Raw genomic sequence first — 15,853 nt, 5'->3', positions numbered from 1 at the left:
GAGCTGCGATGATCTTGAGGCGCATTCCGATGCTCCTTATTTACATTTTCAAATTATTTATGGGCTTCGGGGCTCTCCTATAGACAATCTTCAAGGGAGTCACTACTATTGGGAGGAACCGTTTTATTATTCTCGAAAATCTCGATCAGCGATATGTACAGACGAGAAAATGGAATGCGAATGTTGAGGTCACACTAATTTGGGGTCACACGATCCGATTATGACGTACGCCATAGTGGGAGACTCAGGAATAATTTGGGCCACCTGCGGTTCTTTAACGTGCCCCTAAATCTATGTACGCGGGTGTTTTCGCATTTTCCCCCATCGATATGCGGCCGCCGTGGCCGGGATTCGATCCCTAGACCTCATGTTTAGCAGCACTACTTCATAACCACTAAGCAACCACGGCGGGTCATGTCAATGTTAATGCAGGTTAAGTGGCGGCATTATGCGAGAAGTACAGGCAGACGATAAAAATGGTGCATCAAGGACGATATTTTGTGACTGATCGTAGACAAGAAAGAGCGGGGGAATCCCTATAGTACGATATGCAGGACTGTTGTTAACAAATGTTACAAACTGAAGAATTGCATCACATACTTTGTGCAGGCCGATAAGGGTGACTAGACTCATGGTTCAAGAAACAAGCTTTAGCTGTATACACCAGAGAGGTAGGAAGGGACGTTGAGCAGTTTTAGTAGATTGTACCACCGATTTACTCGGTAGTAGTTCTCGGGTCAGTCCTCGGCGTCAACTCCGCGTAGGCCAGGGAACGTTTGGGTGTCACGGCGCCGGCTTTGATGGTCCAGACGGAAGGCCGCGCATAGGCGGCAGTGTGCAGATTTTGACAATGCAGATTTAAAAAAGTAAACAGAGTTGCCAGGATTGGCTAATGTATGCCGAAATGACCGCTTGTCGGTCCCTCTAAGGTCCAAATTTACGGATCCTCTGAAGCTTAGCGACTTTCCGGCTACTTTCCAAATCGGCATACGGCATCTCAGTAGAGCACCTTAAAATTCTGGCAACCACTTGATTTTTGCATAAACACTCCCATTCTATTATGAAAGCATGCACACACGCGCACCCCGTATTTCGATATTTCGTGATCGTCCGAGAAAGCCATTAATATTCCCATTGCGCCACGTGGAGGTGTGAGGTCTCGCCCCCGGTTGGCTACATTTTTGACTACTTTCTGTGGCTTAGATTGATATAGCATTTTTGGGGGCGCTTCTGAAAATTTCTTGGCTACTTTCTGAGCATGCGGACTGCCAAACCCGATTTTGAATTTTGGTTGTAGATATGAGATGCATGACTTGCACTTTGCTTTTGGTCACGCGGTATTATGTAGACGTTCCCAGAAGTCGGGGTCCCACAATAGTTGCTTGCACTCAGGGCGAGGGTCATGGTGTTAAATTGCTTTTCCCTGTTTTATGGCTATTTTTATCACAATTAGCCCGATCTCACTCAAATGACACGAAGGCTTGGTAATTTACCCGTAACCAGGTATGGGAAAGCCAGCCCCCAGAAAGAATATAGGCGAAAAGGCAAAAACAAAAAAAGAAGAAAAAACAAAAAAAGCTTCTCGTATACATTCTGTTGTACGCAATACAATAAAATGTAAAGTTAACGAAGTGATAGCTTTGAAGAAGACATGAATAGGTTTCGCTAAGAAGAAAACAAATTAGATGAGTTCCGCACCATAATGCGTGTCATCAAAGTGTCCTGAAGAAACCAGCCTTAGAACGATTTGCAGGGGGCAGCGTACGGCTCGTACCGCATAGCTTAATCAATGCTTGGCCCTTCGAGATGCAGAGGCAAAAGAAGAATCTGCATCGGTCACGATGGACTTCCAGGCGGGATGCCGTTGGTTCATGCTGGGTACCACGTCCCACACAAAATCCACAGAGTGCTAGGCACCGCCATAGAATTGCACCACGCGATTATGTGGTGCCCGGGGCACTCGGGACTCGAGGCAAACGAGAGGGCGCAGCTAAATTGCTCGAGGAATAAGCATCCGAGCACCAGTCGGTGCTTCGAGGAACCCTCCCATTCATCCGCACGACATCCTCGAAAACCAAACAAAAGAGACAAAAAAAAAAATACAGCCGCCAACACCCCTACCTTACGGGAGAACAGGCCAGGGACTGGCGCCGTATAGAGACAAACAGATATGCACAGCTCCAGATAGTCAGTAAGATACACCCTGCACTCTATGAACGTACATGTCCTTGGTGTGGAGAGCGGCCAACTCTTGTCGACGTAACGCACACGTGTAAACTATGGCCTCCTAATTTCAATTCACCCCTTACGGCGCAAGTGCCAAGTAACAGGCAGTGGGAGGTTTCGCTTGCTAGCCAAGATCTAGAGAGCCAAAGAGCTCTTCTAGATCAAGTCCAACGAACCGCAGACCAGCCAACCAGTGGAGCCCTGCCCTGAGGGACCCACCCACCACTAAGAGGTTAAAAAGTTGATACTACTACTACTACACGTGGAAATTTACAGCAAGCGCTGCCCTTGCGCTGTTTCCTTTTAACATATTCTATTCTTTTTTTCTTTTCAATTTCATTAAATTCAAGAACGTTGGTTTCGCTATTAGTTTCTCTTCTTTCCCTCCTTCGTTCCTTCCCTCCTTCCTTCTTTCCATTTTCCCTCTTCCTTACCTCCTTTCCTTCCTTCCTCCTTCTTTCCTCCCTCCTTCCCTCCTTCTCTCCTTCCTTCCTTCCTTCCCTCTTTCCTTCCTTCCCTCCTTCCTTCCTTCTTATTTCCTTCTTCCTTTCTTTCTTCTTTCTTTCTTTCGTTCTTTCTTTCTTTCTTTCTTTCTTTCTTTCTTTCCACTTCAGCGTATTTGAAGACGTCATTCTGCATATCCCTGTAACAATATACTGGATACCCGAAACGAAAGCAGCGCGATGCCCCTCTCAAACCTGCTCTTTTGAATTGTTTCGCTACTAGACAAGAAAAAAAAAAATACTCGGAAAACCAATTCTTTTAGCGCGCCGAAATCGAACCCGAACGTATACAGTCTGAACTCTGTGAACTCGGCGTAGCTTCAGCTCTTGTTCTTGGGTTTCGGTTTCGGCGCTCTATTGACGTCAAAGGCGGGTCAATATTTCAAGCCCACGCCGATCACAAACGGAGAGTACGCAAAACGAGAAACGATTCCCGGCGCTCGCGAGAACAGGAAACAGTGTACCTTGCGAACAGTTTGCCAGCTACTATATCGTGCTTGCGTTTTATTCGGGTGAAAAGTGCAACAGTGCTTTGAATGTGGAGTTCTGCGGCGGCGTTGCGCGATGCTGCTGCTAACTATATAGGCTGACTGTGGCTGTTTTGCTGTGGTACAATCTACCTAGAAGCATATCAAGGCTGCCTGCGATTATTTCGTGCAGTGTATACGATAGATGGCGACATTGACTGTGCTATTGTGCCTAGAATTTGTTTGAAAGGAGTACGGCCTTTGATTAGGAGAGGGTACCGCGGCTCTAGAGGAACATCATAAAAAAAAAAAAACGCTCATGAAGTAGGGGACAATCATATACCCCAAAGTAAGGTACTGGCGTTGATTTCCATGTGGGCGGAATGAAAAAAAAAGAAAGAAACACACACACACACACACACACACACACACACACATTCGTGGACCTAAATGTAGGTGCTCGTTAATAAAGATCCCCAGGTGGTTAAAATTATTCCGGAGTCTCATACTACGGCGTGCGTCATAATCAAGTTGTGGTTTTGGCACGTAACACCTCTAAATGTAAAGAATTTATTTCTTTAATTAGGAAAGCGCAGTGCACGCGTTCATGCATCGGTTAGTTTCCTTTTCCTGGAAATCAAGCGCCTGTCAATTGCATTTACTCCAATATTTTTGAGAGTTAGCCTGAGTTTTTCTCTCTTTTTTTCAGCGGAAAATCGGCTTTATTCGCATTAACGACATTGAAAGACCTTGTTCGAGCGTTGGCGAATTATGCGTTTTTGATGTTACGCTTACGAGACCAATTTCCTGTGTCCGCACAGTGATATCGCTATTGTCGCCCATAGGCTGTATTACTTTCTGCCAGTTAACATTTTCCACCGTTTTATCACTGCTGTCAGGTTGAAAAATCAAATTCTGGCGTTTTACCTGCGCAAACAAGGATGTGAATATAAATCACGCCATAGTGTGGGACTCCGGAGTGATTTTGACCCCTGCGATTCCTTAACGTGCACCTAATGCACGGTACACGGGTGTTTTTGCATTTCGCCCCCACCGAAATGCGGCCGCCGGGGCCAGGGTAATTCCCCCGCGCCCTTAAGCTTAGCAGAGGAACACAAAAGCTACCTTCCATGCACCACGACGGATTGCGAGATTATCGGTCGATGCAAAATGTACTTCTTGTACTCGACTTATTTTATTTTCCATTTTTTCGCACAAGTCACGGTAGCCAAAAGGCTATGGTGTAGCCCTGCTTAGCTTGAGGTCACCTGATAAAACCGGAGGGTGGCGTCCGCATTCCCACGACAGCCGAACGAAAAAATGGTCAAAAAAACTCACTTGGTCAAAATTATTACACAGTCACCCACTAAAATGTGCCTCATAATCCGATTGCAGCTTTGCCATGTAAAACCCAAGAATTTCAACTTTAGGGTAATTTCTGTTGGCAGTGATGGGCGAAGTTTCCCTTTCCTTCTAATGAGAGGGGGTGTAGGGTGAAGGTAAGGGTGTTGAGTTTGTTCAACGGGCGACGACATGACGAAGACAAAGACGGTGTAACGGGAAGGCACGGATACAACAAGCCCAGTTCCGGACCGATCTCCAACTTTTGTCGAAATTAACGAAGCTAACAGCGCAATCGTCCGCAAAAGAAATTGCCGTTCGCGATGAAATTTCGGATGGGCCTACGACGCCTCGTGTGACGACTGTGGTAGCGAGGAGACCCTTGAACACCTTCTCCGTGACTTTTCTCCCGGCAGCTTACAGAGACGATCAGCTGGCAATCGCGATATATCGCGCTTGGACCAAGGGCCTTTACCAGAGGAAACCATTTTAGACTGCCGCCATCACAAGCCATCGCAGCGGAGGGCAACGAGGGCTCTGCGGCAGTTTTTAAGCACTACAGAATTGGACAAGCGGCTGTAGCCCGTGAGGCTATGCTACAAGTGCTAGTGTGCTGCGCGGCGGTATAGTATGCGGTGACTAGGACCGACTGTGATTGTGTATCTGGGCCCCCTTTCTTTCTTTATATATATCTCTCTCTACTTTCCTGTCAGTTTACCTCCCCCTCCCCTCTCTCCCCAGCGTAGGGTAGCAAACCAGATCTGACCCTCTGGTTAACCTCCTTGCCTTTACCCTTTCTTCTCTCTCACTACCGGCGCTGCGTCGAGCTGTAATAGTTGGAGTCAGAAAATGTTTGGTGCTTCGATAACGTTGTTTTGAACGACTTGGATTGAACTTTAAAATGTTGGCAACTATTGTATCGCCTACTCCTCTATACAAACGATAAATTGTTCACTGATCGATGGTTTATAACGTTAGATGTTATGTGCTCCGGCAATATGAACGCTTTTCGCAAACGTGCTTAAACAGTCCATAGAGAATAAAACGGCAGAAATGCTACACTTTCTGCACTTTCTGCGACTGGACACAAGTCAACCCATCAAGTCAATCGAATGATACAAAATAAATAAAAGAACACACACACACACAGAAGAGACACGTACGTTAGAAGCATTATTACAAATAAACATTATCATTACTCAAGTATTATTGCGGAACAAAAAGACACGGACGTTAGACAAACATCAGTTTTATTAAACATTATTAATTATTGTAGAGCATGCTGATCTAATGAGGCGTACTATATGGCCTTACAACTTTTCTATACTGAAAGGCATGCACTCCGATCAAAAAAAAGAATTGCAGCAACGGTGTGTAGCCCAATTCCGTTGGAAAATTGATGCGAAGCCAGGCGCGTTCGTTCGGGAAGGAAATTCGAGCTCAAGCGGAAACGAGCGCGAAGCGAAATTGAATCACGTGAGCAAGAAAGCAGCCATGCGAGAAATGCGATGGCTGCGCGTGCACGTTGGCTAACACGTGGGGGGGGGGGGGGGGGGCGCAGTCGATCTATTGATTCCATTAGCGTCGGTGCGAGCGGAGACGGAAGACGCTGATACTGCAGCGTCCTTGTCAGCTTTTGCCGCACCTAACGGAGGACGCCGGATGTGACGCCTATTTTTAGTTGCGGACATTTTTTCTTTCTTTTTTTTTCTTGCGAGGTTTCCGATTGCTGCCACGTAATGATAGGAGATCGCTATGCTGTACACATTTTATATGACGTTGTTGTTTCCAGAACCTAGAACAGCACAGGGCTACCGTCAGGAAAGACTGAACATGAAAAAAAAAGAACTCGTGCAGGTATTCCCAATCAAAACCTAGGTGCCACCCTTAACAAGCAGATGTTCCAGCGCTTGGCTTGTGCAACTGCTTTGCTTCGATTGGCCGTCTCAATGACTTTTCCTTACGGTTTCTTTAACGGTATGGTGGTTTTATGCGGTACCAAGTGACAAACAACAGTTCAGACAGACAAAATATTCTTTCAGAAGTACGTTTTCTTTAATTTTGCGGTCACAGGTTGCCTGCTAGAAGAGAAAATAAAAAATCAAAGCTCCATGCCTTTTTTTTAATTTCCCGCCGAAAGCTCGTTGCCGGTACGTTGGCGTGATTTCACGAGATTCAAATGATTCTTTGAAAGAATTCTTTGGAGTATTTCGGCCACTGGCTGCCACCCAGGCAAACTTCTCAAAACATATTTCGCTCAGTCTTTTCGTTCTTTCAGAATATATTGTAATCCATCTTTACCGATAAACAGGTAACTATGATCGAGCCGGCGCCCTCAAAAGTTGGGACGTCACTGCGAATTTGTGCGGCAACTGCCAGGCGGCGAAATTAGCAGGCTTTCATTGTTGAGCCTTTTCTTTCTTTTTTTTTCTGCCTCACGATGTTTCTTCCAACGGTAACGGTGTCTTTTTTAGCTTTTCTAGAATATCACGTTTCTAGTACACCTCAAAAATACTTTCCTCTTTTCTGTATTTAAAGGCAACCGCTGTTCCTCAACTTGGCTTGTCAAACGAGTTGCTTCCAGGGACCGTTGCAATGTCCTTTTTTACGATATCCTTGCTGCTGCGGTGGCTCTGTGCGTAGCCAAGCGGGAAAAAGCAGTTAAAGGTGGCACTGAGGCTCTCATCCGCAAACTCGTTACGACTTCTCCTTCGCGTTCTTTCTCATTTTCACTGTACACCGCAATTCCCATGGCCGCGAGGAGGCGCTGGCCAGCACTCCCAGGGGCTAATCTTGTGCGCATACACCAATACCCGAGAGAGTGCGTCCGGGAAGATGGCCACCGCTGTGGCGTAATTGGTAAAGCTCCCGCGCGCGTAATGCGGAAAGTGTGCTTACGGCCCCCACCTGCAGCAAGTTGTCGTTTCGTCCATCTTCATTTTCATTGTCCGTATTCTCTCTACACATCCTCTTCCTGTTTCCTAGTCTTCACACAACTGTAGCTAACAAGAAAAAAAAAGAATCAGGCCCATATGTTCCCCTATTATTTTTGCCCTTTGGTTGATATTATCTCATACAAAAAAAAACATGTAAAAAAGTGGATCCTCTGAATTGAACCGCTGGCGCTGTTGAACCATTCGCTCATTCACACTGCCGACTTCAGAAGGTCGCGCACCCAATTGCGACTCCGGGCGACCGACGTCGACTCAAGACGTCGTGCGAAGGGGACCGATGCGAAGGGGGTTGTGCCAACACCACCTAGATGGCACAGGGTCTGTTCACTCCGATCTATGATGTCATGCCACTGACCCAAAATTTCCATTGCCAAGGCTGGCGTGACCAAAGCGGTGACGTCAAAATCACCGCTGCTTACTCGGGAGCATCCTCATTAGATTCTATGGCAGTCGCGCCAGGTAGCATGACGTCATCGATCGGAGTGAACAGGCCGTGTGCTATCTAGTGCTCGGAGAGCTTGTAACGGGGATGATGGGATTCCGGCGACGACCTTCGGTATGACCTTGCACTGACATATTGCACTTCCCAACAGTACGCATAAGCTCAACTCGTAATCAATGATAACAACAAGGAACGCCTACACAATTCGAAATTCAGTGCAACAAGCGACGGCGCCTCAATGATGATGGCATTCGGCTGCTGAGCACGATGTCACTGGTTTGATTCCCGGATGCACCGGCCCGCATTCTGACGGCAGTGGAACGCACTAACGCTCGTCGCGCACTGTGCTTTGGTCATACGTTGAAGCCCAGGTGGTCAACCTAATCCCAGGATCTCCACTGCGGTGCCCCTCGTAACAGACGGGCAGTTTCGGGAGGCTAAACTGCAATAAAATGTTTGGATCGCGTAAAAAAAAAAGCCTAGTTATAGATAGTGTAGACATAGAGCCGCTTCAGTGCAAAACAAAATTTGACGCTTGAAGTACGGGCGGAAGCGTCGGAAAAAGCTCGCAAATATAGCCGTTTCTGATACCGAAACTGTAACACACACAAAAAAGATAAAGAAATAAACGCCGCCATTACCGCTCGCAGGAAGTGACGCATGACCTAGAACGCAAGGCTCCTCAGCATGGCCTCCGTGATGAGGTGAAGCCCGCGGCTGCTTGGGACGCGCTGAAACATCTCGGGGACGGCGTGCTGGGACTTACGTTATAGTGACAACCACCAGGTGACCGCGTTGTCTGCTTAGGTGCTGTTTAAATGCGGCGCACAAGACAACTCTAATTACCCGTCCTGAGGCTCTGCCAAGTTTGCTTTCGGGGTGTATACTAGTCATTTAGAACAAGTTTACCCACATAACATTCAGGTTATACCGATCTGGGTATGTTGTACCACCTTACAAAAAAAAAAAACGGCCCTTTCGTGCCCCCAGAGCGTTAAGTGGTGCAACGCGAAGCTTAGCAGAGGGACACAGAGAAGACGAGGACGACCGTTCATACTCTTCTTTTTCGGTGTCCGTCTGACCTGCTTATCACTACACCACTTAACATTATGGAAAACCAACCTCTACCCTTCCAGAGCGTCGTAGCGAGTCTCAAAAGGTATCAAAATGTAGGTTTCAAATATGTAAGAAACAATAATTAGTCTCATAGTAGGTAGAATTAACAGTACGGGCTTACTAAGCACCAATTTTATCGAACATTAACCCCGTTCCATTATACCCCTGTAAAGGGTGCACCGCTGTAGATACAGAGACGTTGAGGCAAAGCTCTAGGGCAGCAAGTTTTTCGCGAAGTAAAGCGCGTTCGCTTGGACTAAGCAGAGCTCCAGCGAAGGAATGGTGTCTGGAAGGTGGCCTCGACGGTGCCCACAAGAAGAAAGCATTGGTCGCAGAATAGGTAAAGTTAACGGTAGAGGCCTACTAAGCGCCAATATAGTCGAAAATTAACAATTCACTGTGCCCCTGTAAAGGGTGCACCGCCGTAGATATAGACATGTTGAGGCAAAGCCACCGTACGGCACACGTTTGGAAAAAGGAGCGAGTTTCATTGGACTAATCAGGGCTTGCGCGAAACGATTGTGTCTGGAAGGCGGCTTTGGTGGCGCCCACAAGAAGAGAGAATTACTCGCCGATTAGATAACATAGTCTAGTGATAGTCTCGTCAGCTAAAAGATCTGTTCCGTCGGTTCGCTTTATGATAGATGCCCTGTGCCAACGTGTACTGCACCCTGTTCCACGACATTGCTGTAACGTTTTTACGACAAGCGTTCGACCGACCTTTTCAACTGCCCCTGACCTGTTATTCTACCACTGCCATGGTCTTGGAGACGCTCAAGGGAACTTCTCGGGAGACGCCAGGCCACTAATTATGAGTTTCCGGATACAATCGAAGAATGATTACCCAGCCAGCTACGGACGTCCGTCGCTCACAGTTTCCGTCATCTGGTAAACGACTGCAGCAAATGTTGGAACCCTGAAGGGAACATCCGGCAGTCTATTATGTCGCATGCGCATCACTTTTTATTTCTTCTATGTTCGCGTGTTTTAAACAGTATTTAGAAGTACTGAATGTTGGGCGTGTTGGTATTCCATAGTCAAGAAAGAATGGCGCATGGTAACAGGGACGAGATCGAAAACACGAACGAGCGCAAACTAGCAGTAGCGCTTTATTGTTAAAACAGGGATTATTGTTAAACAATAATCTTTAAGCTTTTTCACCTGCTTGTGCCAAGGTATAAATTATGGGTGCTCTTTTTTTTCACAATAAATCACTTATGTTAGGATGAGCTCGTTCGTGTTTTATATCTCGTCCTTGTTCTTTTGCGCGATTGTTTCTTATGTTTTAAATAGTAAACTGCTAAAGAAACACAACAGTGCAACTTTGATTCATTTCTGCAGTCTTGATTGCGCAATATGCCGTGCATCGAGCCACACCACGGAAAATAGTTATTGTAACACAAAGAAACAGGAGGATAGGGGCTTGACTCTTCAATTATAAAGCAGATGAGTGTGGCTGATAGTCCGGTTGAGATTAAGAAGGAGTGTTCTAGTACGGCGAGTCATGTGGTGTATAGAGCTAGCAGGTTACCGGTGGTCTGTTAGAGCTAACAGAATGGTTGATCACAGAAGGAAGCCATCGTAAAAGGTGGCAGGGAAGTGGATCCTGTGTTGAGATTAGGAAATGTCAATGTGTGGAGTGAAATCGACAAGGTTTATTAAACGTAATTGTCATAAGTGGCGCAAAATAACGAGCCAGTGAATAAGACCGCACACAGAAATGTGCACTACCAACTGATACATTATTAAATGCAGAGTTATGTTTTTAGGAAATCATGTTTTACTGAAATTAGGAAGTTTTCAGGTGGAAATTGGGATCAGCTAGCGCAAGTCAGGGGTAATTGGAGATCGCAGGGAGAGGCCTTCGTCCTGCAGTGGACATAAAAAGAGGCTGCTGATGATGAATCATATTTATTAGAATTCATGGTCACATGATTGCTTTGCGAACAAACACAGCATGGAACCATTGAGCCTACAAGCTTTGATTGGAGCTCATTGGCACAGGTTTGTCTATCAGTGTGCATGAAATAGGGTTGACCATTATGATGACGATGGAGTAATAAAAGTAGTGAACCATCTTTTCCTGGTTTCAGAAAATACCACTGAGTGTAAGTATCCTGTAGTACGCTACGTATAAAAAAACCGCTAATGAAACGTGGCCAAAGGGTGGCTTAGGTAGCAGAAAAGCGTTTTCCGCACCTGCTGTTTTTATAACTTGGCGCCATCGTGGCGGCAGATTTGTCGAACAACTGATTGGTTACTCTTGGCACACACTAGCTCGGCAGGTCACATTTGGGGTCACCTCGCCGAGCCGCCAAGTTTCCCCAGTGCTGATCGGAAACAATACTCACATTGGAGCATGGCTGGCTTCTCCTCCTACAGAATCGGGACACAAACCGACGGAAGGCGACGAACACGAAATAGTAATTTCGACGTCGTGCGCCACGGCACAACAGTTTGCTTTCCTGTTTCGTCAGACAGCGTTTATTTCCTCTTGCCTACGAATATGGCGAGAAAGGTTTCGCAGGAAAAAACTTCAACGCGGAGAGATGCCATGGGGACATACAAAACGACGCGAGACTTGCCGCAAGATCGACTCTAAAGCGCGAAAATAAAGAAACAAAGAAAGGCGTGTGGTATGACAACATGCTGCCATTTTGTATTTCTCTCTTTCTTTTAAAGCCTAGCATTCCTTGAGTCTTACCCGCACTTTGTGGGAGCCGGCTGCTGCTGTCTTGCTGAGTGAAAACGAACTCATTTACCCTTACCGATGACCGCATTCTTCAATGCCAATTACCGCATTACTCGCTGGCTCCTACCCACTAGCACTCTAGCCATTGGTCTTGCCCCATGGTCACGATAGGGCCAGAAGGTTGGGAAACACTTCATGCGTGATACCACGCTGTAAACACACGCGGGACAACATTTAACCACGACAGGCACCAGCGCCCATGTCCTGTCTCAGGTAGGACAGCGTCCATCGTCAACTGTTCATCTGGCTGGGCCCTCACCTGGATGCATCGAAAATTTTGATTATGCTATCAAAAAGAAAAAAAAAAACGCTAAAAAAACTTACTGCAGAGAGTGTCATTTCTGAATTATTTGTTTTATGAAAGTTTATTAGGACAGATATAAGGAGATGCAATTCTTGCAATACAATGGAGTGAGGAGACGAGCCACCCATCCCTCAGCCGACGCTTTTTGCCCACTTCCTCGACCAGCACGCACAAACGACATTCCTGCCTTCGGCAATCTGGTGAAATCAGAAGGGTGGCCCGTCAATGCAAAAATCGGCCCTACACTTTTCAAAATTGCTCTAGAGCTTCCCACTATGGTGCCTCTCATATGGCGGCGTTGAGACGGTAAAGTCGTCATTTCATTCTTTTCGCAGTGCTATTTAGATTCGGGCAGCCGCAACATTTACAATATGCACGCTTCCTAGTAAACAAACAAACAAAAAATTACAGAAATGCTATTTCACAAGTATGACAAATCTGCATAAGCTCACTTCATCGCTGATGGCTACAAACGAACTACGAACGCCAACGAGGCAGAAGAGTGCGACGGAAAAGCTAATAAGGCTGATCACGCCGGTTACCATAATCGCTGGAACAAACGTGTTAGCAGTAACGTGCGTTTGGTTTAGGACAGTTTATGACCCAGGTCGTCAAGGCGACGAGAGCAATTTACGGCTATCCTTATGTGGGTCGTTATTTGGCAATGTGCCCGCGTTCGTGCACCATTTGGCCTGAGCCCGCGATATGGCTCGTAAAATTGTCATAGCTTGCAACGTTTCACTCATACACCTGACGTGGTTAACCGCGATAAAATTTGCCGTCGTTAATCTTTCTGCTATCACCACCGATCTCCGGTCCCTGACCATGTGCACGAACTCGACCCATAAGGGAAGCATGGAATAGATGAGAAAGAATAGCAGGTAGGGAAGCGTAAAATGTTTTTACGAATAAACGTACCAGCTTTTGTGAGAGTACACTTGAAAATTCATGGAATAGGAGCTCGCTATGTGTGGCCATGTTTATCATTACACGCATTACACCGGACACAAAAGTGGCCTCATCCACGGTGCGTGCTTCTGCGGACAAAAATCACGCAAAAAAATGGTTGCGTGTGCGAGATGCCATTGCAAATTGGCGCCATAAAACGAAAGTCACTCGCAGCAGTGCTCGCAAGCGCCTTGCTCAGAATTAGGGCGTGAAAATTTTTTGGTGTCTCTGCAAATAACGTCAGGCTGACGCGCCGTAGTACATTTTTTTCACACTTCTCTAAATAACACCCGCGGGAAATTGGCGGTATGCAAAGAAGTTTAGTTAATTATTAAAGGAGGAAGGGGGGAGGGGCTAACTGCGATGCGGAACTCGGCAGCGCTATTGAAACACAGCTTTAGTAGGAAATTCGTAGAAATTCTTCGTAGGAAATTCTAAACTCAATACGGCCATAGCCAGCCGCTGATGATACGTTATAAGGCATAATATTACGTTACTGCGTTCAGTATACACAAGCTTCGAAATGTCGTCCCTGTGCCACTGCGTCACATTCATTAACAACACCACAAACCGAAACAAATCAAAGAGGCCGTTCGAAGGATACTAGTGGTATTGAACCGCAGGATTCCGGGAACTCCAGCGTTTACGCAAGACCACATGACATTCTACGCGTCACGAATGTTACTCCACGTCAGACTCCATTGCTGTCGACCGAAACCACGTATTCAGCAATATCCGCATAGTGTGACACGTTGTCTGTAGAAGTTTGTCGATTGTGGACAAAATAGCGCGAAAGTATCATGCCATTATGTTCCGAAGGCTGGGTAAAAACACCGAAGGCGCAAGACAAGGACCCGGATCCTGGCACATTTCTCGGGTACCCGCTGCGTTGGACGGACAGCAGTGAGCCAGCAGCCCAGCCAGCCAAAAACCGTTCGAGTCACGGGGTAGAAATGACACGCCACTCACCTGGGCCGCCCTGTCCAGGTATCCTCCGGTGTAGGCGAGCACGGGCAGCTTGGCGTATCCCGCGGCCAACGCCGCTGCGAACGCCGACGGCGGCGGAGCCATCGAGACCACGAGCAGGGGCCGGTGGTTCTCGAGGGCGGCGCACAGGGCGGCGAGCGCCGCGCGCGTGTCGGCGTCCGCGGCCAGCGTGACCGCGAGCCAGGGGCCCGGCGAGTCGCCGGGGCCCTGGCCCGAGCGCGCCAGCGCGCGCCGCAGCGCCCGGGCCAGCGCCGGAGCCGAGCGCGCGGGCAGCGCGGCCAGCAGTGCCGGCGCCTGCGGCTCCGAGCAACGCACCAGCAGCAGCGGAGCCAGCAGGACCATAGGGAGCAGCAGCGCGGTGGGTCGCGCCATGACGTCGAAGGCGCCAGGGCCCCCGCTCCCTCGCGGCTCCCGCCGGGGTCGGGCGCTACCGGGCGCCGGACCGACGCTGCGGCCGCCGCTGCGGCCGCAGCGGCTTCAGCTCTCGGGGCAGCAGAGAGGCGACGACGACTGCGGCGGACGCCATTCCCTGTCGTCCGGGGTCAGAGCCGCGCCGCCGCCGGTGATGCATGGCCGTTCGACGGAGGCGGCGCCTCACCAACCACGGCGACGACCGCAAGCGCGCAAAACCGGCACGGGACACACGGCAGCACCACGGCGCAGCCAGCAGCAGCAAACCGCCGCCGCCGCCGCCGTTGCGACCGTACGGGCCGCCACACGCCGCACAGGTCCTCTCCTCCTCTCTCACTGGGGCCTTTCACTCGCCCACCCCGGAGTGTGCCGCCAGCGTCGGAGATCCTGGAGGAGCACGCACACCCGACGATGCCACGGCCAGAGGTCTCACGTCGCTCCGAGAGCAGCGCTCGGAGCGCCGAACGCTCCGGACATGTTGAACGACGTGAAAACCCAGGGCCCGCGTCGAGCTCGGCGCACCGAAAACCGAAAAGCGCCCTGCGCGGCTCCTAGCGGGTTTCGGAGGAAACATGTTTCAATGAAATGGAACGGGGTTTCGTTTGCTGCATAATCTCTCAACCGCGTCGTCAACAGAGTTGGACGCACAAAGGAAATGATGCAAGTCACTACGTTGAGTAATTTTGTAAAGATTTGAACGATCGGCGTAGCCTTTACTTTCTGACCTGAGTTGAAACGAAGCCTAGAAAGTGTCGCCTGCATTGACGTTTGTGCTATTGGCACTGGCCGCCGTGAGGCGGCGCCACGAGTGAAATTTCCGCATACTTTCCGCGAACCCTGGGGTGCCGTTCCTCGGACGACTTGGAGCTCATCGGAGTTGGCTTTCTCGACGCGGACGAAAACTGAGCGTTTCGAGCTCAGCGTTTGCTTTCTTTCCCACCCTTCCCTGGCGCCTTCTCCGCCTGTTGTGGCCGATTATTGATCACGGTGGCGACCTCCCGAGATTGCCTACGGAGGTCTAGTGATGCTCTCCGCGAGAAGCAACAATGTTCCACGACATGACACATTAAAAAAAAAAAACGAAACTCAAAGATACGCGCTCGATGCGGGCGACAGATGATGCGGGACGCGGCGCTTTGTCCGCAGTGACATCGCCGTGTTCTCTGTTCTGTTTCGTTCACTCAATTTCACTACCCGCATCGCTGTAATTAGCGCACAGGTTGGAACTTGGTCTAAAGAAATGAGGGAACAATCAAAGCGCAACAGCGCTGGCTATCACTAAACTATGTGCTGTAGACACCTCAAATCGTTTTGTACGTTCGTCTTAAATGACACAGTATTCGCCTGCTCTTGTTTACGTTTCACAAATTAAAACGTGTGCGTAGAATTTTTGGTCAGTAGA

The 15,853-nt window shown here is 48.4% G+C and overlaps 1 protein-coding gene across 1 annotated transcript; it reads right to left on the bottom strand.

Annotated features, from left to right (window-relative positions):
• Positions 1 to 7,089: 7,089 nt before the first annotated feature.
• On the bottom strand, positions 7,090 to 14,412 carry LOC119432581 (uncharacterized). Its single transcript, XM_037699743.1, has 2 exons — positions 14,023 to 14,412; positions 7,090 to 7,170 (listed from the first exon to the last, which is right to left on the bottom strand). The coding sequence occupies exons 1-2, from the start codon at positions 14,410 to 14,412 to the stop codon at positions 7,090 to 7,092; spliced, it is 471 nt and encodes a 156-aa protein (XP_037555671.1).
• Positions 14,413 to 15,853: the final 1,441 nt, after the last annotated feature.

Source organism: Dermacentor silvarum, chromosome 11 (genome assembly GCF_013339745.2).
Source record: "Dermacentor silvarum isolate Dsil-2018 chromosome 11, BIME_Dsil_1.4, whole genome shotgun sequence".
Taxonomy (NCBI): domain Eukaryota; kingdom Metazoa; phylum Arthropoda; class Arachnida; order Ixodida; family Ixodidae; genus Dermacentor; species Dermacentor silvarum.
This window is presented reverse-complemented; position numbering and strand designations above follow the sequence as displayed.